This window comes from Papio anubis, chromosome 4 (genome assembly GCF_008728515.1).
Source record: "Papio anubis isolate 15944 chromosome 4, Panubis1.0, whole genome shotgun sequence".
Lineage (NCBI taxonomy): Eukaryota > Metazoa > Chordata > Mammalia > Primates > Cercopithecidae > Papio > Papio anubis.
The window spans coordinates 147,597,443-147,622,256 of record NC_044979.1 but is presented as its reverse complement, the minus strand read 5'-3'; the positions used below and the strand labels follow the sequence as shown (position 1 = coordinate 147,622,256).

General features: G+C 63.7%; 1 protein-coding gene across 1 annotated transcript in view; it reads right to left on the bottom strand.

The window, feature by feature from the left end:
• Positions 1 to 686: 686 nt before the first annotated feature.
• Positions 687 to 24,814, bottom strand: part of INTS1 (integrator complex subunit 1) — a 38,365-nt gene continuing 14,237 nt past the window's right edge. Inside the window, exons 16-49 of the mRNA XM_031665877.1 lie at positions 23,845 to 24,002; positions 23,118 to 23,214; positions 19,793 to 19,884; positions 19,549 to 19,609; positions 18,345 to 18,542; positions 17,905 to 18,034; positions 17,507 to 17,686; positions 17,173 to 17,322; positions 16,158 to 16,337; positions 15,966 to 16,070; positions 14,965 to 15,132; positions 14,755 to 14,866; positions 13,449 to 13,610; positions 12,089 to 12,235; positions 11,586 to 11,684; positions 11,105 to 11,229; positions 10,269 to 10,523; positions 9,561 to 9,720; positions 9,201 to 9,341; positions 8,636 to 8,819; positions 8,433 to 8,556; positions 7,687 to 7,811; positions 7,461 to 7,548; positions 7,162 to 7,388; positions 6,879 to 7,002; positions 5,324 to 5,457; positions 4,774 to 4,966; positions 4,157 to 4,284; positions 3,739 to 3,851; positions 2,766 to 2,879; positions 2,005 to 2,075; positions 1,567 to 1,658; positions 1,284 to 1,393; positions 687 to 1,124 (exon numbers count right to left, since the gene is read on the bottom strand). Coding sequence (XP_031521737.1) covers positions 1,009 to 1,124; positions 1,284 to 1,393; positions 1,567 to 1,658; positions 2,005 to 2,075; positions 2,766 to 2,879; positions 3,739 to 3,851; positions 4,157 to 4,284; positions 4,774 to 4,966; positions 5,324 to 5,457; positions 6,879 to 7,002; positions 7,162 to 7,388; positions 7,461 to 7,548; positions 7,687 to 7,811; positions 8,433 to 8,556; positions 8,636 to 8,819; positions 9,201 to 9,341; positions 9,561 to 9,720; positions 10,269 to 10,523; positions 11,105 to 11,229; positions 11,586 to 11,684; positions 12,089 to 12,235; positions 13,449 to 13,610; positions 14,755 to 14,866; positions 14,965 to 15,132; positions 15,966 to 16,070; positions 16,158 to 16,337; positions 17,173 to 17,322; positions 17,507 to 17,686; positions 17,905 to 18,034; positions 18,345 to 18,542; positions 19,549 to 19,609; positions 19,793 to 19,884; positions 23,118 to 23,214; positions 23,845 to 24,002 — 4,663 coding nt within the window. The 3' untranslated portion in view covers positions 687 to 1,008. The remainder of the gene's footprint in view (positions 1,125 to 1,283; positions 1,394 to 1,566; positions 1,659 to 2,004; positions 2,076 to 2,765; positions 2,880 to 3,738; positions 3,852 to 4,156; positions 4,285 to 4,773; positions 4,967 to 5,323; positions 5,458 to 6,878; positions 7,003 to 7,161; positions 7,389 to 7,460; positions 7,549 to 7,686; positions 7,812 to 8,432; positions 8,557 to 8,635; positions 8,820 to 9,200; positions 9,342 to 9,560; positions 9,721 to 10,268; positions 10,524 to 11,104; positions 11,230 to 11,585; positions 11,685 to 12,088; positions 12,236 to 13,448; positions 13,611 to 14,754; positions 14,867 to 14,964; positions 15,133 to 15,965; positions 16,071 to 16,157; positions 16,338 to 17,172; positions 17,323 to 17,506; positions 17,687 to 17,904; positions 18,035 to 18,344; positions 18,543 to 19,548; positions 19,610 to 19,792; positions 19,885 to 23,117; positions 23,215 to 23,844; positions 24,003 to 24,814) is intronic.

Genomic DNA, 24,814 nt, shown 5'->3' with positions numbered 1-24,814 from the left:
AGGCAGAGGGCGGCCGGGGCGGGGCTGACCTGGGGGGACTCATAGGGAACCGGGAGAGCACGGGTCCCATCTGTGTGCTGGGAAGACCCCACTACGGTGAGGACAGAGGGGTGGGCAGCTCTAACCCCAACCGGGCCAGCAAACGGGCCCCACGCCAAGCTCCACCCTGCATGCACTAGGACCCTCCCAGACCCTCCCCTGTGAGCGGGTGCTGGGAAAGGCAGGACGAGCAGCATCGCCGGCTACTGGGACTCTCCTGGAATGGGACCCCCACTCAGCTCCCACAGGGGGACACCCACAGTTGAGGCTCTCAGGGCCTTGTTGATCCTTTTAGTGCAGGAGAGAGAGATCGGTCTGCCGGGCCAGTCCCCCACACAGCCTGACAAGGCTGGACTCACTCAACAGAGGCCGACCCCGTGAGCAGAGGACTCGAGGCCAGGCAGGGCCCAGGGCCGGCACCTGATGGGGAGACCGTGATGGTGGGGGCAGCCAAGCAGGCAGCGTCCCCTGACCCTCGACACCTGCGGGAACTGCTGGCCCAAGGGAGAGCCTGGCCTGGCCTGGCCTTGGTTTCCACCTCCCAGGACCCTGCTCAACTCCCTGCACTGCAGGGCTGGGGAACCAAGGCCAGGGTCCTCGAGGCTCCAGCTGGCCAGAGGGTGACATGGGACACCAGAGAGGACACAGAGAGTTCAGATCATTTCATTCAAAACCAGCCCAGGCCACGCCCGGTGGGATCCTGCACACGCTGGGCCACGCTGCCCACCGCTCTGCCACAGGGCTGTGGCCCGGAAGGTGAATGAGGGCTTAGTGGACGGCCCCTCATGCCAGCAGCCGGCCCAGAGCCACCCCAGGGCTCGGAGTATTATTCCTGGGCCTGCCTGGCCTCGGAGCACAGCGCCCTCACCTCCTCGGAGACCAGCAATAGCGGCGCTCCCTGGGCTTCGCCTTGAGGATCCCCAGGGATGGGACGAGCTGGGGCTTGGAAGGGGGTCGGCTGCCACAGGCTCACATCACGGCCTCCATATGCAAGATCCTCAGGGCCTCAGAGATCTGCGCGCTGGGGTCCATCTGGCCGTACATGCCCACCAGGAAGGCCCGGTGCAGCAGCACAGCCGCATGCTCTGTGGGGGAGACGAGACGGGGCCCCGCACGTCACGCTGACCACAAACACCCTGGCCGCAGTGACCAGACCTCGGGACTTGCAAGAGCCAGCTCTCAGGAGACGCGCCTCCGGCCTCCCCGGGGGCTGCCAGGGCCCCAGACGGGGGACCTGTCCTCACCTTGGCACAGAAGAGTGTACTCAGGCAGGTTCCTGAGGGCCGTTTGCACCACCTCAAAGTCCTGGCTGCCCAGGCAGTACATGAATGTGGGCAGGAAGTCAGCTGCGATGCTGAAAGAGCCACGCACTTCAGTGGGCACCTCCGCCCTGTGCCCACGCCAGACCCCCACCCAACAGGGCGAGCTGACCCGCCTGGAAGCCTGGTCTGGCCACCAGGTGGGTCAAGCAGTGACCTGGTTTAGCAGGGCCCGGTGGAGGCGGACAGAGGCCGGCGGTGGTCTCACCTGGGGCTGTTCTGGATGGAGCGCAGGGCCAGGCTGAAGGCCAGGTTGCGGCAAGACTCCTCGGCCGAGCTCATCAGCCGCTGCAGGTTGGTCTGACCGGGGGAAAGGTGGGAGGTGTGTGACTGGGGGGTCCAGCCCCCATCGAGGCCCCTTCACCTCTTGGTCTCTTGATGGCCGATGGCAATGGCAGGGACCCTAGGCTCCTATCCAAAAGGCAGGACGCATGCGCCATCAGCCAGTCCCAGCCCAGGGCTAAAGGTGGGCCTGCCCTGGCAGCAGCTCGACTGTGAATGCCTGGGCTGGGGCCCCACCCGAAGCCTGGCCTCAGAGGACTCCCTGGGGCTCAGGGCGAGCACACCCTGTTGGGGGCAGTGGCCCTGCTGAGGTTCTCCAAGGGATCAGCTCCTCCCAGCTCTCCCTCAGCCCCATCCAGCTCACCGAGAAGAAGCCCAGGATCTCGGGTCTCCGCCGGGACATCTCGTCTATGTCACTCAGAACCTCCAGCAGATCTAACACAGAGAAAGGGCCAGGCCGGAACTGAAGGGCCCAAGCAGACCTCTGCCCACCCCACCCCAGCCAGCCACCCAGAGGGGGCAAGGCCCCGAGCACCACAGGACAGAAATCACGGGAAAGCATGAGCCCAGTGATACCCGCAGCAGTGAAGCCCCCAAGCTCCGCAAATGCCCGCCCCTGCCCCCAAGCTCCGCAAATGCCCGTCCCTGCCCCCAAGCTCCGCAAATGCCCGCCCCTGCCCCTACTCGTGGTCTCCAAGGAAAGAGATTGACCCCTTGCGGCAGCCCCACATCCAAGGTGCTCTTAGCATCAAGTGGCCCCACGGCCCGACTCTACCTGGGCCACCCAGCCTTGGCTCTTCTCTGAAGGCGGCCACCAGTCCTGCCTACCCGCTGGTCCTGCCCACCTGCCTGACCTCTTCCTGCCACACTCCCACCCCCTCAGGGTGCTCCCCTGCCTTTTGCTGTTTCTGAAGCAGAGCAGCACCCTCCAGCTCCCCTGGGCCCCTGAGTTTCTAAGGCCCTCTCTGGGGTGCTCCCCAACGTGAGGAACGGCCCACCCACCCACAGCCCAGTGTGGGCTGTGCTCACGCCCCAGTCAGTGCCGGGAGAACTGCTGGTTGCTACTTGCAGCCACATGGGACCCAGGGCGCCGACCTCGAGTGGGTGAAGCAGGGCTCGACTCACCCTCCACCGTTTGGCCCCGGGAAAGCCGCTTCATGTAGGGGGCCATCTCGGCAGCGGTCAGAGGGGTGAAGAGGGAGACGCTGACCAGGGGCAAGGAGCCAGCTGAGCTCTCCTCTGGAAGACAGTGGCAGTGCTGCAGGAGGGCGGAAGCGGCAGGACGTGCCACACTGAAGCACCAGGGCCTGCCCTCCCGACAGCACAGTGGCCACTGCCCAGGCTCCCAAGGTGGCAGCACACAGCAGCGCTCCACAAACAGGGTAGAGCCAGGAGCCGGGAGCCCCCTTTGGATCCGACGCATGCACCTCTGCGAGTCTCTCCCTGCTGTTTCTCGAAATGTGGGCCATGACCCACTGGGCACAAGGCAGGATGGCCCCTTGGGACCCGGGCCTGGCACTCTTCCGGCGGCACAGGAGAGACGTGCTGCGGTGCCGTGTCACCTCAGGCAGGGAAGGACGGGAGTGAAAAGCCAATGACGAGCCCTGCCCAGTATGACCAGGGGAGGCTTCCTGGGGAGGGACACCTGGAACAAGCGCTGGTGGGTGGTGGATGTGCCAGGAGCGGAGGCGATGTGGCAATGTGCCGGGGGCGGGTCAATGTGCCAGGGGCGGAGGCGATGTGGCAGGGGTAGGGGTGATGTGCCGGGGGCGGGGGTGACGTGCCGGGGGAGGGGGCGACGCGCCGGGGGTGGGGGCGACGTGCCGGGGTGCCGGGGGGCGGGGGCGACGTGCTGGGGGTGGAGGTGATGTGCCGGGTGGGGCGATGTGCCGGGCAGGTGTGCTGATGCTCTGTCAGGCACCAGTCAGCACTTCGTCCCCGTGAGGTGGGCCAGGGGCCAGCCAGTCAGCAAGGTCCCGGCTCACAAAACCCCATCAGGACGCCTCAGACGGCCCAGGGCTGGCTGTGCAGCCGGGAAAACCAGGCCCCCAGGACTGTTCCGCAGCTGCTTCCAGCAGCCCCTGCCAGCCCCACTCACCGTCGCCCTCTTCGTCCAGGCCTCGGTCGGTCCTGTCGTCCCTGCTGGGCAGACTGAGCCCTGCAAGGAGGGATTTCAGCATCACCAGGTCACTGTTGTCGAAGGACAGGTCGCTAGGGAGAGAAGATGCTTTCACCTGGGAGGAAGACGCTGGCGGGCGGAAGGCTGGGTCAGGGGAGGCCCAGGCGGGGAGGCCATGTGTGCGTGGAACAGGACAGAGAGCTGCAGGGGTGGGTGTGGACAGCTCCGACGCAGGGTGGAGCGGCCTCTGCCCCCTGGGATGAGCACCACGCACAGCAGCCCTCTCCTGCCTCAGGAGCCGCAGATCTGACATGACCCAGCCTCCCCGGGAACACCCTCCAGACACTGCTGGACCTGGCCAGAGGCCCGAGGCTTCCCTGCAGCCCGTGGCACTCACTGGAGCGGGTCAGCGTGCTTCTGAAGGAAGGAAACGGCTGCCGCGGCATTGTAGGTGATGTACTTATGGATGAACTGCACAAACTTGTTGATGAAGGCAGCTAGGTGGCGGGAGGACTTCCTATAATTCTGCAAAGCAAAAGCGGCACCCTCGAGCTGCTCTGCCCCGCTGGGCCAAAACACAGCCTGTGCTCCCATCTGCTCCCAGAGCCTCAGGGCACGGACTCCACAGCCAACGAGCCCCCAGCCAATGAGCCCCCTCTGCCAATCACTGTGGCGTCACGGGCCCGAGGGTGGCCAGCGTGGCCTGTCAGGGTGTGGACACAGCCGTCTGGGGCACATGCCCAGATCGATGAGGGGCTCGAGGTGGCACAAGCGACACGCAGAGAGCAGCACGGAGGGTCTGGGCTGGGCTTCTGCAGGACGTGGGACCCCCAGGCACACGAGGGGCAGCAGGCAGGGGCTTCCCAGGGTGGGAGCTGGTCCCCAGGGCAGGTGGCCTGGCCTGGGCCTTGGTTGCAGGGGTCCTCCCAGTCCCTCCCCGGGTGGAGGCGGCAGGCCTGGGCCAGGGCAGAGGGAGTGGAAGGGAGCACGGGGGCAGGCAGCGGGAGCACACACCAGCAGCAGGCGGATGAAGGACAGCAGGCAGTCCCACAGCGCCCCCTGGTGCTCGCTGCGGAACACGTGCGGCTGCAGCAGCTCCAGCAGGCCCAGCACGTGCAGGAAGCAGCTCAGGTGGTTCTGCTGCCGGAACTCCTGGAAGTTGAGGTGGGTACGGCCGTGCAGGAGCGCCGCGATCATGGGCAGGTGCCTGCGGGCGCAGTGAGGGCCCAGTCAGCCCCGGCCAGCCGGCTCACGTGGCACATGTCCCGAGGAAGGCCCCACTGACTGCCCCGGGAGCCAGACCCTGGGCTGCCCACTCCGACTCCCACACCACTCCCCCCCCGAGGAGGTGGGGATGACATTGCCCCTCTCTGGGGCCCACCCAGCTCCTCCCACCTGAGGCCCAGCTCAGGGCTCTGACTTCCCTCCGTCAACCTCAGCCCATGGGAAACATGCTTTTTGTTTTTTGTTTGAAATGGAGTTTCGCTCTTGTTGCCCAGGCTGGAGAGCCGCAGAGCCCTGGTTAAACCAGCGTCTGGTGAGGGCAGCGCTTCTGAGGCAGCACCTGAGCAGCAGTAGTGGGTGCGCCACTGCCAGCTTCCGGCAGGCCATGCTGGCGTCCGCCCCTCGGTTCTCCGACGCCCGGGAGTCGCTGGTGTCCGCCAGGAGCGTGATGAAGCGGTGGATGAGTCCATCCAGCTGCAGGGAGGGGCCCTCTGAGGCTGGGGCCGCTGGCTCCCCTCACTTGCCCGCCCACACTCAGCCTGGCCGCCAGCTGTGGCCGCGATCCACCGCATGGCATGCCATGAGCAGAGGAACTGGCTCCTTAAGGCTTCCATGAGCACCTCAGGAGGGCAGGTAGGCCACAGCCAGCCTCTGGGAAAACCCCACACAGAATAAAACCAAAGCTCAACACCAAATGATACAAAGCGGGAAACAAGCCAAAACTGCACATCGGCCAGGCGGGTGCGGTGGCTCATGCACGTCATCCCAGCACTCTGTGAGGCCGAGGCAGGAAGATCACCAGAGCCCACGAGTTCAGACCAGCCTGGGCAACATGGCGAGACCCCGTCTCTGTTTTTAAAAACACAAAAAGATGGCCGGGCGCAGTGGCTCACGCCTGTAATCCCAGCACTTTGGGAGGCCGAGACGGGTGGATCACGAGGTCAGGAGATCGAGACCATCCTGGCTAACACAGTGAAACCCCGTCTCTAATAAAAAATACAAAAAAACTAGCCGGGCGAGGTGGTGGGCGCCTGTAGTCCCAGCTACTCGGGAGGCTGAAGCAGGAGAATGGCGTAAACCCGGGAGGCGGAGCTTGCAGTAAGCTGAGATCCGGCCACTGCACTCCAGCCTGGGCGACAGAGAGAGACTCCCGTCTCAAAAAAAAAAAAATTAACTGGGTGTGGTGGCACATGCCTGTGGTCCCAGCTACTCGGGAGGCTGAGGTGGGAGGATCACTTGAGCACGGGAGGTTGAGGCTGCGGTGAGCTATGATGGTGCCGCTGCACTCCAGCCTTGGCAGCAGACACCCTGCCTCAAAAACTCCCTGCAAAACTGCACATCAAGTATGATTTCAACATATAAAACAACTTATAACTGAAAAAAATCACAGGCAGAAATGATTAGAGAAAGTCAGCTGCCCTCTGTGGTACCAGCAGAAGACAGGCTGTGGGTTCCAGCCAGCGGCGGGGAAGCGGGCACGAGAGGCCCAGCCCTGCCCCCAGGGTGACTGGAGAGGAGCGGACGCAGCCGTCCACCAAGACCCATGCACGAGTCCCCAGCAGCTGTCACTGCCCCAAACTGAACGTGACTCCACGTCCACCAACAGGTGAGCAGATAAACCAACGGTCCATCCACACGATGGCAGGCTGCTCAGCGCCCATGACACCACGACTCTCCAGACTCTGCAGGATGGCGCCCCGCGAGCGAAGCGCCTGCAGGCCCCCTCGGTATAAAACTCAATGCAGACAAACCCACAGGGCCACAGGGCAGCACAGACCAGGAAGGGACAAGAGGTGAAGCTGGTGATGGCCACACAAACTGGGGCCTCTGCCCTCCCTCCCTGCCCGGCCAGGGCACCTGGGACGGCGCAGGGAGCGGCAGAGTGGTGCCCTCACCTTGCAGATGCTGCTGCTGGCAGCTCCTTCGCTGTGCAGCAGGACCTCAGGCACGGGCACCCGCAGCTCCGGCCGCTGTAGGTAGAGCTGCAGGAGGAGGTCTCGGCAGCGCCTGCCCAGCACACTGGAAGAGATGGAGCAGGGCTCACCAGGCGGACGGGGCCCCAGTGACAGGGGTGGGAGGACGGGACCAGGCGTGATGGGGAACCACCCGGGGCTGGGCTTCGACCCCCTCCATGGGGCTCACTCCCAGGCAGCATCTGGGGCCAGGGGGCCTGAGCACCTGTCTCCCCACTGCTGGATGCAGCCTGACAGGTGCTCCGTCACCTTCCTGACACCCTCATCGTCCCCACGGCAGCAGCTGAGCAGCAGGGGCAGCCGGGCCTGGATGAGGCTGCAGGCGGCCGCGTCCCCGTCCTGGCTCCGCGTCTCCGCCTCGGCCAGGATCAGCTCCACCAGGCTGATGAGCTCCGGGCCCTGCACCCGCAGCACTAGCTCCTCCCGCCGCTTCTGTAACAGGCATCTGCATCAGTCCCGGAGCGCCATGCCCTCTCCCGGATGGGCCACCCTCCCAAGACCTGCCTGCGGGGTGCGCTGGTCCCGCCCCTGCCAGATGCGAGGAACGTGGATGCAGGCCCAGAGGAAGTCCAGAGAGGCGGAGGGGTCGAACCTGTGGGGAGGCACGGGTTCCACTGAGCATGAGGTGTCTCGTCTCAGCACGGGAGATACCAGTCAGAGCCGGCGCTGGGAGAGTTCTGGCAAAGGCCAGTGTGCACGTGGCCCGGGTCGGGGACAGGGAGGCGCCCACCTCTGCTCCCGGCTCTTGCCCAGCAGGACTCGGATGCACTGGTGCAGCGTGGGCCAGTTGGACTGATGTGTGAAGAGGGTCAGGAGGTAGGGGCGGAACGAGGGCACCTGGGCCTGACCTTTGCCCTGGGGAGGGAGAAAGAAGCCCAGATAGCCTCACCGGGGCCAATGGCAGGCTCTGCTGAGGTCAGCTGATGGTTTCCCCAATGAGCCGCTCAGAGAGCCGAGGCCTGGGGTGCTGCCGGTGACACCGGCCCCATCATGTGGTGCTGGAGGGCCCCTCCTGGTGGCTGTGCAGCATCTCCCCACCTCTTCCCATGGGAGCCATGCCAGAGTGGAGGTGCCCAGGGCTCCGTGCAGCCTCTCTGGTGAGGCCATCCCTCCCCTGCGGGGCACCTGGGGAGCCCAGCACCTGCCCTCCCTTCTCCTGGCCACAGCCCCATTCCCTTTGGGAAGACGGAGGCCCCTACACAATCTACATGGTTTGGCGTGGCCAACCCTACCCCGTCCACCCGCCCCGTCCCCACATCTGGCTGGTCCACAGGCGACTGTGACCCTGGCCTGGGCTCTGCTGGGGCCAACAGGGGACCCTGCCCTTCCTCTGGGTTGCTACAGGACATGGCCTGAGAGTGGGGGGGGCTACTGGGGCCCCTGCAAGGCTCGCCCAGGCCAAGGCTGCTGCACTGCAGGTCAGGAAGAGCCCTAGACCCCAGGTGAGTCCCCGTGCTGAAGCTGGATGCCACCCACCTTCCTCCGGGAGAAGAGCAGCCTGTGCTGCAGGTCGGGACAGCTGCTGACCACCTCGGGGTCCAGCATCTCCAGCCAGTCCACCAGGAGGCCTGACGAGGGCCCCAGCCGCACGGCCTCCAGGCTGCAGGGAGAAGGTGGCTCAGGGAGGAGCTGGTGCCGCCTGCCCGCCTGCCCCGGCCGTGTGCAGCACCCCAGCTCACCCGCCGCCATCCGCATCCGGCTTCCCCGCAGCCAGGGGCTCCTCCTCCTGCAGCAGCAGGGAGCTCACCACCACCACGGGCTTACAGCCCGGAAACGGGGAGGCGGCGTCCGCAGTGGCAGAGAAGAGCGCAGTCAGCAGCTCCTCCAGGTGGGGGGACCTCACCTCCATCAGCCCCTGGAGGACTGTGCAAGGGACAGATAAACATGTGGGTCACGCCCAGGTCGGGGGGGCTGCCGAGTGGGTGTGGGCTAGCCAGGGTGGGATGTGGGGGTGACCGTGTGTAGAACACAACAGGAGAGCCCAGCCAGGGCCAGAGAGTGCAGCCGGGGCCGGGGCTCACTTTGCTGGGTGCAGCAGTGATCGGGGGGCCCCCCAAGGAGGAAACTCCAACTCATTCTCAAGAGGCTCCGCCCTCGGCCATCTGAGAGGGAACCTCTGTGGGCACTTTCTGAGGACAGTGCTGAGCAGCCACTGTCCGTCCCCCACTAGGCAGCAAGAAGCAGCCGCAGGCTTGGGTCTTCCCAAGGCCCCAGCGGCCCGAGGGGACTGGGCCAGGAAGGCACCTTTGCTGATCAGCTCGGGCTCCACGCTGCACTGCTCCCCAGACCTCAGGGTGGCGACGACGGCACGCACAGTGGAGCTAACCACCTCCAGGTCCTGACGGAAGGCCAGGGCATCGGCCAGGCGCAGGAGCCCCCCTCGCACTGTGGGAGGTCTGTGTGAGTGCCCTGTGGCTCCGCCCTCACCCCTATTGGTACGCCCCGTCCAGGGAGGCCCCATGGTAGAAGAGCTCCCCTGGGTCCACGTGGGCACGCCCCCCACAAGCCACTCCCCGGGCCTCGGGGTGCCAGGCAGCTTGGCCACTCTGTGTGAGCCCCCATCCAGTGCCCCCCAGCTGTCTGCCAGTCTGGCACGGTCCTCACCATCGCTGAGCCTGCGCCCGGCCGAGGCCTGGCCAGCAAGCATCCTGAGCTGTGCCCGCAGGGGCCCGCCCTCCACACCAGGGCTGTCCAACCACTGCAGCATCTGCAGGAGCACCTTCAGGAAGAGTGAGGAGAAGCCAGTGTCCTGCGGCACACAGCGCTGCGGGGACAAAGTGGCATGTGGCTACCCTGGCAGATGACACACAAGGACCCGGCACCCAAGGCCCAGACCGGGGCTGTGAGGCTGCTGACACCTGCCGCGACCGGCACCTGGGGCCTGAGCCAACCTCATCCCACCTCCTGCCTGAAACGGTGCCTCCCCTGCACAGGCCCAGATGACCTCGCAGAGACCCTTTCAAAACCCCCAGTTGGTGAGGGCTCCCATGTGGTTCAAGGGAAAAAATAAACACACACACAAGTAAAACACAGTCCCAGGCACCAGCAGACGGGGAAAGCAAGGCAGGGGCGCCGCGCCTGGGTGGTGGGGCGCGAACAGGCGGACGCCGCACTGCCCCACCTCCCGTCCGGGGGAATGTTCACTGAAGAAAGGGGACCCTGCCGCCGCTCCCTGGGGCACTGTCCTTTTTTGCTTAGAAACCGAGACCCAAGACCCACACAGGAGCAGTCACGACACCCAGGCCGTCCTGCGGAAGGCAGAGTCCTCACTGCCTTCCTTCCTCCTCCCACCCGAGGCCCACACCCGGGCACCTGGTACTGGCAGAGCTGGCGCATCAGCGGGCAGGCCAGGAAGTGGCTGCGGTGCATGGACATCACCAGGGCGCCGCCGTGTGGGGAGCTGAGCAGGGTGGCGAGGGCCTGCAGGACACGCACCGTGACGCCCGGCACCTCAGGGTTGCCCTGGATGACGCGGGCCAGCTCCTGGCCCAGGGCCTGCTGCAGCGCGAGGGCCACGGGGCGGGGACTGGAGCTCTGCCACCGAGGGTCCGGGCTGAGCGGGAAGATCTGGAACAGGGCAGGCCGGTGTCAGGAGGAAGCGGAGGAAGAGGAGCACAGCAGAGAGGCTGAGTGCCCGGTGGGTGCAGCTTCATGCCAGAACTGCATCCCATCAACTCCTTGTTCATTTGTGGCCCCCGCCTTGTGGCCTGAGGGGCCCAGGGCCCTTGAGACCTGTGATGGGGAGCAGTGAGGGACCCCAACACCCAGGAGCTGCCCCAGAGGACGAAGGTGTCCAGAGCCTGCCCAGGGCCCACCAGGCTCCCCATCAGGAGGTGGTGAGGCCTGCAGGATCCCCGGCTCCAACAGCCAGACCTCGGGTGAGACCTGCAACTTTGGCTTCTGCATATATCAAACTGGATGCCCCGTGCAGAGGGGCGTGCAAGGACGGCAGGGAGGAGGCAGGGTGACCCCCTTCCCCAGTGCTGGCCTAAGCCTCCATCTGAGGGCATGGGAGTGTTACGTGAAAGCAATGTGCCAGGGTCAGGCGGTCACGCATGTCAAGGCCGCTGTGCATGTGAGGCGGCAGGGGAGGCTGTACACAGGAAGAGGGGCTGCAGGTAGAGACCCACGCGCAGCAGCATCGCTACCTGGAGGAACATGCCAGCCAGGTCGTCCTCAGGGCCCAGCACCCGGAGCTGGGTCCCCGCCCGAATCCGGCCCTGGCCTGTGGGCTGCTCCGGGCTGCTCTTTGGTTTGGGTGCCTCTGTGCTGTCTGCAGAGACAGGAGAACCATCAGCGGCTGGACACTTCCTGACTGGCTTCCAGCGACAGAAACTGTGCAAGCCACGGTCAGCCCTGCCTGGGGACCGTCACCCAGGAGGAAGAGCTCAGACCTGGGCTCCATGCTCCCCAAGGACCCCAGGTCTCGCTCAGGACCACAGGGATCTCAGACTCAACGAGAACCCACATGCTGGCCAGAGGCAAACGCTGACCAAAGACCGGCCGAGAGCCTCTGTGGGGGCCCCTCTCAGGTGACATCAGCAAGTGTGCACTGCACTGTGTGGTTACGCAGGTCCCATCTCCCTCCCCAGGCTGGGTCTCTGTGTGGGCCCCGTCCCTCCCCAGTACCTCGGCGGGGCGGCAGGGAGGCCGTGAGCAGGGAGTGGAAAGTCTGGCCTCCGGAGGCGCCTCGCTCATGCTGGACCTCCACCAGGTGGGCCATGTAATCTGCAAACAGCAGCAGGGTCACGCCTGGGCGCGGCCAGGGGTCAGGGGCAGGTCCTCCCCTCTCTACAGACACCAGAGTTGGGGACACCCCCACGGTCTCCAACACTTCCCAAGGACTTCAGAAGCTGGGCAGGCTCAGTGAGCATCGAGGCCCCAACAGTCCCTCCAACCTCAGAACAGGCCCGACAGGGTGTCTGGCCCCAGGGTTGGAGCAGGCCCAGGCCTCGGTTCCCTTCTGCCTGTGCCAGCCTTGCTAGCCCACAGCTCTAAGCCTGGCTTCGAGTGCCACCCACACCCAGCTGACCTCGGATCACCCACCCGCTCACAACCAGGCCCCAAAAGCCTGGCTGGGCTGGGGCTCGGTCAGCGTGTGTGGCCCACTCCGCAGGTCCCTGGCGTCTTACTTTTGTCCATGATGTTCTGCTCCAGTGTCTGGGGGTCGTGGGCCACCGCCTGGTCCAGGAACTGGAGGAGTTTGCTCATGCTGGACACAGGGATGCCAAAGGACTGCACAAACAGCAGCAGCTGCTGCGGCTCCAGGTCCTGCAGGGCTGAGAGTGCACGTGCTCTGTAATGCCACCTGAGACCCGGGCAACAGGCACTTGGGACCCCACCCGAGACCTGGGGCTGCCTGTGTGCAGTGACCCCACCCACCCGAGACCCTGGGCCACACGTGCTCAGTGACCCCACCCAAGACCCCCAGCGGTGCACACTCTGCAGCCCCACGCGAGACCTGGGGCCGCACAAGGGGACAGCAGTTCAGGACCACCTTGCGCCCTGGATGGCAGCTGTGTGGGCCCCATCCCTGGGGGTGGGTGGACGCACCAGAGGGCCTATGGTGGCACGGCGCAGTACACCTCCCGAACTGCACACAGGGCGCCGTGACTATCTCCTCTCAATGCTCAGGATGGTGCTCTTACCCTGAAGCCATCGACGGCTCCCGCGGGCACACAATAGCCTAGACCCCTTGGCAGTCAGGGGCTTCCTGAGCCAGCCCCACTTACTCACCAAGCTGCCCCCCATGTCTCCTCACTGACCAGGCACCAGCCCTACTGACAAACGTGGGCCCAGGCCCCACGCTCATCCCCTGCTGGGGTCCCCGGCTGCAGCTTCAACCCCCAAATCCTTCAGGAACCAACCCAGAGGCCCCACCACTTCCCCTCCTCCCCTCCAACCCCAGACCACTTTCTCATCTTTCCGTCCAGGCCCCGTTTCTCACTCTAGGTCCCTGAGCCTGACAGTAAGACCCTTCCAGACGGGGCCAGCACAGGCTGCCCTAGGTCTCCTCCCAGGGGCCAGCACAGCTTGCTGTGGCCAGGACATATGATCTGCAGGATCCCCTGAGGCCACCTGGCCAGTCTTCTCCTCTGCCACGGCTGGAGACTGTCCAGGCCCACGAGGAGCAGGTGAGGGGCCTGGGACCCCCCCAAGTCAGCAGCCCCCGCCCGAGCCCAGCCTGGGTCGTACCAGCATCCACCAGGCCAAACACCTCAGAGCGGAGGAGCAGGTGAGGGGCCCGGGACCCGAGTCAGCAGCCCGCCCCGAGCCCAGCCTGGGCCGTACCGGCGTCCACCAGGCAGAGCACCTCAGAGCGGAGGAGCAGGTGAGAGGCCCGGGACCCCCGAGTCAGCGGTCTGCCCCCCAGCCCAGCCTGGGCCGTACCGGCGTCCATGAGGTGGAGCACCTCAGAGCCGAGGAGCAGGTGAGAGGTCCGGGACCCCCGAGTCAGCAGCCCCCACCACTCAAGCCCAGCCTGGGCCGTACCGGCATCCACCAGACGGAGCACCTCAGAACGGATCATGCGCAGCTTCAGCCAGTCGGGAAGCAGCAGCGCCTCCTCCGACGTGTCCACCAGGAAGGCGGTGGGCAGCGGCTTCTCCTCTGGAAACCAGATGTCCAGCAGTGCCTGGAACTCGCTGTCGTCGGCTTCAGGAAGGACAATGGGTGAGCAGCCTTCAGACCCGCCGGGAGCCCAGCCCCAAGCACAGCTGGTGCCAAGGCTAGAGGCACCTCCTCTCCCAAGGGGGAAACTGAGGCTTGGGAGGAGCACGGGGCTCCCGTGCTAGAGTACTTGCTATTCACGGATGCTCTGTGTAGGTGCACGCATTTGATCCTCACAGACACTGCAGGACGGCAAGCAGTATCACCGCCATTTTGTCTTGGCCAAGCGGACATGTGCGTGTCCCTGTCCAGCCCCTGCCCTCGAGGCTTTGCTTGGCTGAACCAGGTCCCATCCAGCTCTCTGGCTCCACAAAGCCAATGGGAAACCCCACAGACCCAGGGCCACACGGGGCCAGCTTCCCCTGCTGCCCTTCCCAAGGGTGACACCTGTGACTGCATCTGCCTCCCAGTAGGGCTCACCTCCCTGGCACAGCTCGCCCACATCCACCTGACCTCTGCAAGGGGGTTCACCACCCTGGCACAGCCTGCCCACATCCACCCGACCTCTGCAAGCGGGTTCACCACCCTGGCACAGCCCGCTCACGTCCACCCAAACCCCAGCAAGGGGGTTCCGCCCCCTTCCCCCACTGGCAGACACAATGGGGTGAACGTGGGAGCAGTTCCTGGTGTCAGCCAAGAACAAAGTGGAAGGCTGCAGCCACAGAGGGCATGGCTGGGTGGGCGCCGGATTCCCAACACTGCGCTGGCCAGAGCGTCCTCAGGGTCACATGCCCGGGCCCTGGGGAGAGGACCCGCTTGCCTGGCAGCCTCATGTCGCACCTCCACACAGTGAAACCCTGAGTTTGCCGCCTCCCAGGCACCGCAGGCCTACACAGATAGGCTGGGGCAGTGAGGACTCTGACTGCAGGCTACACCAGGCCCTCCAGCTCAGGGCTCTCCAGGCTGGGAGGACACACCACGCGGGGATCTCCCACGTGTCCACCAAGTGCTCAGAGACACGCGGAATGGACTGCAGCCTCCTCTTTAGGAGAGAAGCTAGGACACAGGGTGAAAGGGCCGGAGGGCTTCCCACCCAGAAGCAAGGCAAGGACGCGGAAGCCGCTGGGTGTGGTCAGGGCCATGGCCCGCCTGGCACAAAGCTGCCCTCTCAGCGCCCGTGGCGGCTCACCTCGCGGCGGGCCCAGCGTCAGCAGGATGACCATGGCGTGGACCACGAGGATGTGCATGGTGGCCGTCTCCCCGCTGCTCCAGCGCAGGAAGACCTGGTCCTGAGACTCCGACTGCGGGAAAGGAGGCGGAGTCAGGGCCGTGAGGTTCGGGGACCCTGGGCCAGCGCCAAGGGCACCAAGTCGGCACCGAGCGCGCTGCGCGGCCTCACCCAGCTGTAGACCTCCTCGCCCTCCTTGCTCTGCCGCATGCGCCTCACGTAGCGTGAGAAGATGGACAGCAGAGCGCTCAGCACGGCGTCCGACGCGGCACTCGGGGAGAGCTTGGAGAAGAGGTGGGACATGATGGTGGAGCGCTCCACGACCAGCCGGGCCACGTCCTGGTGTGTGGACAGGGGGGTGTCAGAGGCTCCAAGACAGCTCGGCTCTCCGGCCAGCTGGGGCGGCCTTATCGCAGGCACGTCCTCACTGGCATCTTAGGCAGAGCCCACGGCACCAGCACCAGCACCGCAGACCCTCACTCTGCCACAGGCCTCCAGGGGAGACGACCAGAGCTGGGTCGGACTCTCCAGGCGGGAGGGAGGACACGACTCTCACGGCCAAGGACAATGACCAGGCCCTGAAGGCAGACACTGCTGCCCTCTGCCCGGCAGCCACCATCTGTTCACCCATCGCTCATTCCCCAAGGACTCGGGCCACGAACTTTCACTAGGTCACAGCGCAGGCTGGGGACAGAGGACAGCAGTGCAAAGTTGGAAGATGCCCAGCGGAGAAGGACAGCACCCAGGAGAGAAGACAGGAGTCAGCGCCACACATGTAAGCCAGAGATGCTGAGGACAGCGGGCAGGTGCCCAGCGACCTGGGCCCACAGCCCAAACCCTCCTGGTGTGGGGAAGAGGGCTGATGGCTCAGATTCCACCCTGCTGTGAACAAGGCACCCTCATCCCTGTGACTTCACACCCTCAGGGACTAGGGAGAAAGGCTCCAGGGAGTGAGTGGTGACTAAGGAAGGGACACAGGTGGCCACAGGGTCACAGAGGCCCCAGCACAGCAGCCGTGACAGCCCTCCCACCCTCAATGCTTCCCTGAGGCCCAAGAAGCCGCCAGCCCAGGGCACTGCACCACTGGCCCCATACCCTCCCCAGGGCGGGGTCTCTGTGCTGCCCCCGTCCCCTCCCCAGGGCCACTCTGCTGGCTGGCTCTGCTGCCTCACCAGGGCCAGGTCGCTGTGCTGGGCCTGCTCCTCCACAGGCGTGTGCTGGGACAGGTAGATCAGGTAGGCGCTGATGGTCTGGGGGTCGGTCTCCATATGGATTGCCTGGAGGGGAGGGTGGTCTGAGCAGCACCGGGGCAGGGCTGTGGCCCTCTCATCCCCGCCCACCGCGGCCCTGGTCAGCGCCCTCACCTGCTGCAGGGCCAGGGCTGTGGTGCTCCTGACGCTGTCGAAGAGAGGCAGGCGGGGCAGGTCCCGCAGCAGCCACTGGTAGCCCTGCAGCACATCTGTGTCCCCCACATCCTCCTCCATGGGGGGCTCCTTCTCCTCCCCGTCCCGCAGGCTGCCCTCCGAAAGCACGAGCGACAAACCCTGTGGCAGATACGCGTGAGCTGGGCTGGCTTCAGCAGTGCGGGCAGGGTCTCAGCCCGGCCCCGGGAGCACACGGCAGTGCCCTCAGAGCCCCGAGGAGAATGTGGCGCTTGCTTCCCAGGGGAGGCCACAGGGAAAAGGGAAAAATGAGACTGAGCTCTTTCTGTTAAACGCTTCTGTTCACGTTCGTGAAGCCACTCTGGACCCTCCCGTCCCCAGCAGCAAAGGAACAATAGGCAGGTGGCGGGGTCTGCCTTCATGTTTCACCAGCGCATCCCTCCTACGCGGGCAAGGAACTTAAAAATACAGTCGGGGTGAACTGAACACTCATTTTATTTTTACTTTCACTTTTTAAGACAGGGTCTCATTCTGTTGCCCAGGCTGGAGTGCAGTGGTGTGATCACAGCTCATTGCAGCCTCAACCTCCTGGGCTCAAGTGATTCTCCCATCTTAGCCTCCCAATGGCTGGGACCACGGGTGCATGCCGCCACACCCAGATAATTTTTTTCATCTTTTATTTTTTGTAGAGATGGGTCTCACTGTGTTGCCCAGCCTGGTCTCACACTCCTGGGCTCAAGTGATCCTACTGCCTCGGCTTCCAGGGTAGCTGGGAACACAGGCACACACTACCACACCCAGCTAATTTTTTCATTTTTTGTAGAGATGGGGTCTCCCTGTGTTGCCCAGGCTGGTCTCAAACTCCTGGACTCAAGGATGCTCCCACCTTGGCCTCCCAAAGTGCTGGGATTACAGGCCTGAGCCACCATGCCTGGTCCCCAGCCTACTCATTTTAAACATGAAGAACGTGCGCAGGAAGACCCGCCCACCACCTCACCTTCATGGCCAGCACACGGGAGGCCACCTGGGAGGAGCCGAGGCGCCGCAGGAAGTAGTCCAGCACCTCACACGTTGTCTGCTCATCAGCCTTCGGGCCCAACAGCAGGTCCTGCAGGCGGCCCAGCAGCTGCCGCTGCTTCTGCTGCCTCTGTGGGGAGGAGGGTGCTCTCAGGGGTGCAAGTGACAGAACAGGCAGATGGGATGTGGGGTGTGGGGCGGGTGGGCCAAGGGGTGGGTGGCCCTGACAGGGGTGTGCGGTGAGAGGCGAGTGGGCTGAGGGGTGGGCAGCCCTGACAGGGGTGCGGGGTGAGAGGCGGGTGGGCAACCCTGACCTGCCGCTTCTTGGCCTTCTGCTCCTTGCTCTCGCCCTCATCGTCCTCCTCTCCGGAGGCAGCATCGTCCACAGCATCGTGCAGCAGGAACTCACACAGACACTGCACGGGCAGCACATCCAGGGAGCCCTCGCTGGACTGTACCAGGTCCGCCAGCCAGGGCATGGACTGCGAGGAGGCCTGGGCAGGTGACAGCAGCCCCCGCTCAGCGCCTTCTGGGCCCAACACCTGCCGCCAGCCCCCCGGGCGACCTTGGAGCCGGAAAGGGCAACACACAGCAGCCAGCTCATGGGCCTGGCATCCAGGTGTGTCCTGCCCGCTTCTGGCCACCAAGGCCTCCGGAAGGCTCCGGGCCTCCCGAGACTGCCATCTCTACCTCCTGGAGCCTCTGAGCTCACCTGCCGCTGGATGATGTGGAGGAGGAAGTCGGGGTTTCGGCTGCGGCACAGGAGGTGCCCGAGGCGGAGGGACTGGTTGAGGCTTTTCACTTGATCCAGGATGTGAGGGGGAGGCCTCCGAGGGGGCCCTCTGAGGGTCACAGAGGATATGATGTGTCAGCACGCCCTGAGCGGATCACCCCCAGAACACCCTCTCCTCCCATCCTTGCTTCGAGGGGCAGCCGACAGCCCGAGATAGGCGACCCGTCCTGACCTGGGATGTCCCCAAGGCCTGGCCCCACAGCAGTAAGCCAGGGACATGGGGATGGGGCTCCACAGGCCCTTTAGGATCTCCCACAGTGCAGTCGGTTCCGCCTGCTCCTTCAGCCTCTGTCCCACCCACACCAACCACCCATAGGTCCTGACGGCAGGCGTGGGGCAGGGCTGTGTGGGCTGCATACTGGGGGTCCAGGCTGGTGAGCTGCGACAGGAGGAGGCTGCTGCTCTCAGTGATGGTCTGCTTGGTAGACGCGGCTGCCAGGTGCCCCTCGAAGGCCAGGATCTCCTGCTTCTCCCGCTGGGCAGTCTGCAGCTCACGGTTCATCATCTCCGTCCGGGTCTCCTCATCCGTCAGGGTGCACGGCGGGTAGGAGTAGTTGCTAGGGCCAGAGAGAGGAGTGTGTCACCCTGTCCCCCACGAAAGGCTCACTCCCAGCGGACCACGCTCAGGGTTAAGAAGGGTCAAAACCCCTGTGGCCGCTGCTGCCTGCTGCACAGGAGTCAGGAGCACAGGGCGCCCGGGAGCATCCATAGAGCTGTCAGAGCACGGCGAGAAGCCATGGCGCTGCCCCGAGGTGCGGTCCAGCCACGGCCTCGTCCTCCACGGGCAGCATGCCGCCCTTACCAGAGCCAAGGCCGCAGCATCAGAACCCAGCCTCCTCCCGGGCCGCCTCCCGCCCACGCCACCCACGCCGGGAGCACAGCCCAGTATGACAGCCACGCAGGCTCCGCCCACCCATCCAAGGACTGACCTGCAGGGCAGGGACTCTCTGCCTTCAGAGGCACATATGGCTTTGGCGTGTTCCTATACCCAACTCCCCATGGCTGCTCTAATCTGAGCTCTGACCCCAAGGCCCCAAAGTCAATCTGCTCCTTCAGAGGTGGGGGAAGCAGTTGTGCCTCCCACCTCAGGACACACACACGCCCACTCCCCACAACGCACAGGCAGACACATGCCCGGTCACCCCAAAGCCACGGGCAGACACATGCCTGGTCCCCGCAAAGCCACGGGCAGACACACGCCTGGTCCCCCCCCCAAGCCACGGGCAGACACACGCCCGGTCACCCCAAAACCACGGGCACACACATACCCGGTCCCCACAAAACCACAGGCAGATGCACGCCCGGTCACCCCAAAACCACGGGCACACACACGCCCGGTCTCCCCAAAACCACAGGCAGACACACGCCCAGTCCCCACAAAACCACAGGCAGACACACGCCCACTCCCCACAGCACAACAGCCACACACACACCTGATCCCAACGACACACACCTGGTCCCCACGATACCTGCTCCCCGCCCCAGGCTCCCCGAGGGGACGAGAGGACTCACTTCAGGCCCTGCTCCCCGCCCTGGGCCCACCGAGGGGACGTGTGGACTCACTTGGTCATCACCATCTCCATGAGCATCTTCAGGGTCGGGTACTCCTCCCACGCAGCCAGGCCTAGGGAACCGGAGGGTGTGGGGCTGGCCAGGCTCCCCTGGGCATCAGGCGTGTGATCCCACCCTCTCCCAGCTCCTCCTCTCGTCCCCAGCTGGGTTCATCCCAAGTCCCAACAGACAAACTGCCCCAAAAGAAGGACCAGCAGGGCCATGCGTGTGCCCGCGGCGGCCAGCAGGGGCTCACCGATGTTCTCTGGGTTGAATGCCGCGACGACCAGCAGGAGGGGCCAGGCCTTCCAGTAGAGGGTGGAGATAGCGAGGTTCGGAGGCTGGTACCTGGAAGGCAGGGGCGCCCCGATCGGGTCCAGCACACCAAGCTCAGCGCCAAGGATTGGCCGGGCCAGGCGGCAAAGCTGGGGCAGGGACGGTGCTGGCTCCCAGCTCCTCTCGGGACTGCCCTCCAGTGACACCTGTCCAAGCACCTGTGTGAGCCTGGCTCTGGGCTCCCTGTCCAGGCCCGACTCCAGCTCCGTCCTTACCTTTCTAAGTCTCTGTTTCTCATCTATAAAACGGGAGCAATGGTGGTTACATAATACATGCTCATTAAGTATCAGTGATTCTCATCTTCTACATGAGATGACAGACACCACCCCGGGAACCATCGAGATGGAATTGTAACGATACAATTACATTAAAGTATGGGCCCCTCAGGTGAGGAAACAATCCTAACTATGAGACAGATGTGAATTGAGACACGAGCCACATGCGGAGGCTGCCTAGAGGGAAAGACCACACCAGAAAGCAGAGTGGGCAGCAGCTGCCGAAGGAGAGAGGCAGGAGGACCTCGACCGCGGCAGGAGGACCTCGACCGTGGCATCAGAGAGCACGCGAGGCTCGGGTGCAGCATGGGATTCCGAGGTGCATCCGACCAAAACTCCACAATGCTGCTGAAACGGTGTCAGCTCTGGATAAACGGAAACCCCTGAAAGGGTGTGGGCTCTGGATAAACAAAAACCCCTGAAACGGTGTCAGCTCTGGATAAACGGAAACCCCTGAAAAGGTGTGGGCTCTGGATAAAGGGACACCTCTGAAAGGGTGTCGGCTCTGGATAAGGGGAAACCTGCCCACGGGCACAGATCGCAGGGTGTGGCCTCACTGACACGGAGGGGCTCCCCAGACTGACCCACGATTCTACACTGTCTCAAAATCCCAGTCAGCTGTTTTGCAGAAATTGACAAGCTCATGCTGAAATTCACATGGAAATGCAAGGACCCAGAACAGCCAAAACAATCCTGGGAAAGAACAAAGTTGGAAAACGCACTTCCAAATTTTAAAACTCAGCCCTCATAGAGGATGGACACATACACCGACAGAACGGACGCGCAGACGGACAGAGCAGAGTTGAGTCGAGAGATCAACCCTCTCGCCTACACGCTACAAGAGTCCAGAGGTCAACCCTCATACTCAGGTGCAGACTGCCGAGAGCGCGCCAAGACAGCCCAAGGCGCAGGAACAGCCCTCTCAACAACAGTGCTGCAACAACCAGAATCAACACCAACAGAACGAAGCAGGGCCGCACCAAACATCACACATCAAGCGGATGACAGGCTCCAGAGACAGGGAGCGCCAAACTATAAGGTTCCTAGGAGAAAACGGGAGGAAGGCTTCGGGAGCGTGGGGCAGCCAGAGCATCCTAGGTACAACGTCAAAGCACACACAGTGGCGGCAGCACGAAGATGATTGGGCCTCCCCAAAGGTGAGCTCTGTGCCGCGTGGGTCCACAGAACGGAAGTGAGGGTCCAGGAACAACCCACATGGGTAACTATGACACGGAGCCAAAAGACCCTCATCAGGGAAAGACAGGCTTTCAACAACGGTGCCAGGACAGCTGGATGTCCGCACACAGAGGAATGAAGCCGGACCCCAGCCTCACACCATAAAAACTAAATCACAATGGCTCAAAGACCTGAATGTAAGAGCTGGGATGATAAAACCCTTGACAGAAAACACAGAATTAAATCTACATTATCCTGAACTAGGCAATGGTTTCTTAGATATGACACAAAAGCACAGAAACCAAAGATAAATAGGTAAAACTGGATTTGCTCAAAATTGAAAACTTCTGGCTAGGCGCAGTGGTTCCTCATACCTGTAACCCCAATACTTTTAAGAGGTCAAGGCAGGAGGACTGCTTGAGCCCAGGGGTTTGAAAACAGCCTGGGCAATAAAGTGAGGCTCCATCTCTGCAGACACTAAAATTAGCTGGACATGGTAGCACATGCCTATAGTCCCAGCTACGTAGGAGACCAAGGCAGGAGGATCACTTGAGCCAGGGAGGTTGAAGCTGCAGTGAACCGTGACTGCACCACTGCACTCCAGCCTGGGTAACAGAGCTAGACTCCGTTCCCCACAAAAAATGGAAAATGCAAACCGAAACCACTGTGAGATACCGTCTCACCCCGGCAGGATGGCTCTGCTGAGAAACAGCCATGAGTGCGAGCGAGGATGGGATGGAGACCGGGAATGATCATGCAGCGCTGGCGGTGATCCAAGTGGGAACTCAAGGTGGGGGCAGCCGCTGGGGAGGGTCTGACAGAGCCTCAGTTAAACACCTGGCCCAGCAACCCCACTCCCAGCCACCTGCTCAAGAGAACTGAAGACACGTCCACACAGACTTGTCCACACACGCTCACGGCAGCACCGTTTGTCAGCAGAGGAGTGGAAGCAGCAGACGTGGTCTGTCCACACAGTGGGGCACCGTCAGCCACAAGGAGGACTTTGATACTGCCTCACGCTACAGCACAGGCGACCCTGGAAACAGCACACCCAGGAAAGAAAGCTGGTCACATGAGACCATGCACGGTAGGATGCCGTTTACAGAAAACGCCCAAAAGGCCACTCTACAGAGATGACAGCAGGTGAGCGGCTGCAGTGGGAGGAATGAGGAGTGACGGCTGGTGGGAATGGGGTTCTTTTGGGGGGACCAAAGAAGGTTCTACAATTAAATTACAATGAAGATTGTACAACCTGTGAACATCCTGAAAACACGGAACTGCACACTTTAGATGACACGTGTGTGAATTCTCTCTCCATAAAGCCGTGAAACACAGAGCATAAACTCGTTGTGTGAAAAATAATACACATATGTTAAACACAGGAGAAAAAAGTATGACTGAGCTGGAGACACGGGGGAAGACAATGGGGAAACGGCCCACTGGAACCCAGGTAAGGGTGGGACTCGGGCCCAGCCAGTCAAGGCCCGCAGTGGCCTCACTGGTCTCTAGAAACAGGTCACCAGCAGACCTGTGAGGTCAGCAGGGTGCGGGCTTGTCCAGGAGGGAGAGGGGAGCGGGGCGCGGGCTTACCCGGGAGGGAGCGGAGAGAGTGGTGCGGGCTTACCCGGGAGGGAGTGGGGAGCGGGGCGCGGGCTTACCCGGGAGGGAGTGGGGAGTGGGCTTACCCGGGAGGGAGTGGGGAGAGCGGTGCGGGCTTATCTGGGAGGGAGTGGGGAGTGGGGAGCGGGGCGCAGGCTTACCAGGGAGGGAGTGGGGAGCGGGGCGCGGGCTTACCCGGGCGGGAGCTGGATGTTTTCAGGGTGATGGTAGGTGCACAGGTTCAGAACGGCGTCGATCAGCTGGGTCCTCCCCACCTTCAGCACTTCCACATCTAAGACCAAGAACCACGCACAGGTTCTGGAGCTGCTCACAGACCATCAGGCACAGGCAGTGAGGGGACAGGCCCTGCTCGTGTGGCATCGGGGTGGGGTGGGGGATGCCGCGGGATGGGGCGCAGGCCTGAGCAGGGGAGCTGGGGGAAACAGGGCTTCTCACTGGGACACGAAGCACACCTTGCTCTGGGGCTCTGGGCCACACCCGGGCTGGGTCTAGAGAGCTGGCAGGGTTGCCAAGGGAGGGTAGGGAGGTGAGGACGGGGGCGTGGCCGGCAGGGTGGGGACCCGCAAGCCTCCGGGGGAGAGCCAGGCGAGGTGCGAGCTGGATTTAAAATCACTCTAACAGCCTCCTAAAGGAGGTGATGTGCCAGTTCCAGGACAAATTCCAAAACACGGGGCAGTGACTGCATCACTGCCAAAGACACGCGCTTCTAAATTCACACGCGCTTCTAAATTCCTAAGGGACAGATGCGGAGAAGGCAGGTCCCCAAGCCTCCCAGGGACCCAGGGCCCAGCTGAAGCGCAGCTTTGTGGAGTGCCCCAGAGATGCGTGCCAGTGCCGGGGTTTCTGCAGGGACAAGGGGAGCAGAGCCCAGGACAGGGGCCATCTCCTGGAGAAGCCATACCATCCGCCTGCACGGCCGCCGCCCGCTTCACCAGGTGGTCGGCGAGCTCCATGGCATCTGCGGGCCCGAGCGGGAGCTCCCGGGACAGCCCGATGACCAGGATGCGCATCAGCGTGTCCTCCAGGATGGGCACCTCGGAGCACAGGCGCAGGAAGAAGCTGCGGGGTAGGGGGAGGCGTGACTCCCTGCGGGCTACCCACACCTGCCAGACCTGAGGGGCCGAGGTCAGGCCAGCCTTTCCCTCAGAGCCCACGGGCTGGCGGCAGAGGGCTGCTGCTGCCCCTCCAACCTGAGCCTCCCTTTGCAGGACAGGAGCCCCGGCTCTAAGTCTCGCCTGGGCAGCGGGAGAAGGGGAGGTTACCCCCACCCCGAGGCCTTTGGGGCTACACACACAGTCACTGGTTCCTATGGCCACCACATGGGAGGCTCTGCCACCCCACAGAGGCCAAGATGTTTCCTGCCATCAAGGAGCCGGGAGCCAGGTGGCAGAGATGACCCCTCCACCTCTAAAGCCTGACGGGGAAAGCCGCAGTGAAGGTGAGGAGAGCGCCCAAGGCACGAGATGGGCGCAGGGTGAACCAGCAGCAGCCCCAGGCGGGGGTAGAAGGGAGCGTAGGCCAAGAACCCACAGGGTCACCCACGGGACTTGAAGGGGGACAGAGTTGTGAGGCCAGCTGGCTGGGGAAGGACAGTGTGCAGCTGTCTGGACAAAAGCAGGGGCAGACTGCATTTGGGACCGCGTAGAGGGTGGAGTGCCTGTGGACGCCCTGGGAGGCATCTGGAAGGTGGGAGTTTGGGGGAGGCTGTGGCTGGGGCTTAGAGTCACGTGGACACAGGCAGCGGCTGAATCCTTGCAGTGGCGCAGGAACGCCAGCATAGCAGTGAGAGAAGGCACCCAGGGTTGTGGAGGAGGGACAGGATGGTGACGTGACCTTGAAAACAGCGGTCCAACTCCCACTGACCCCTCCTG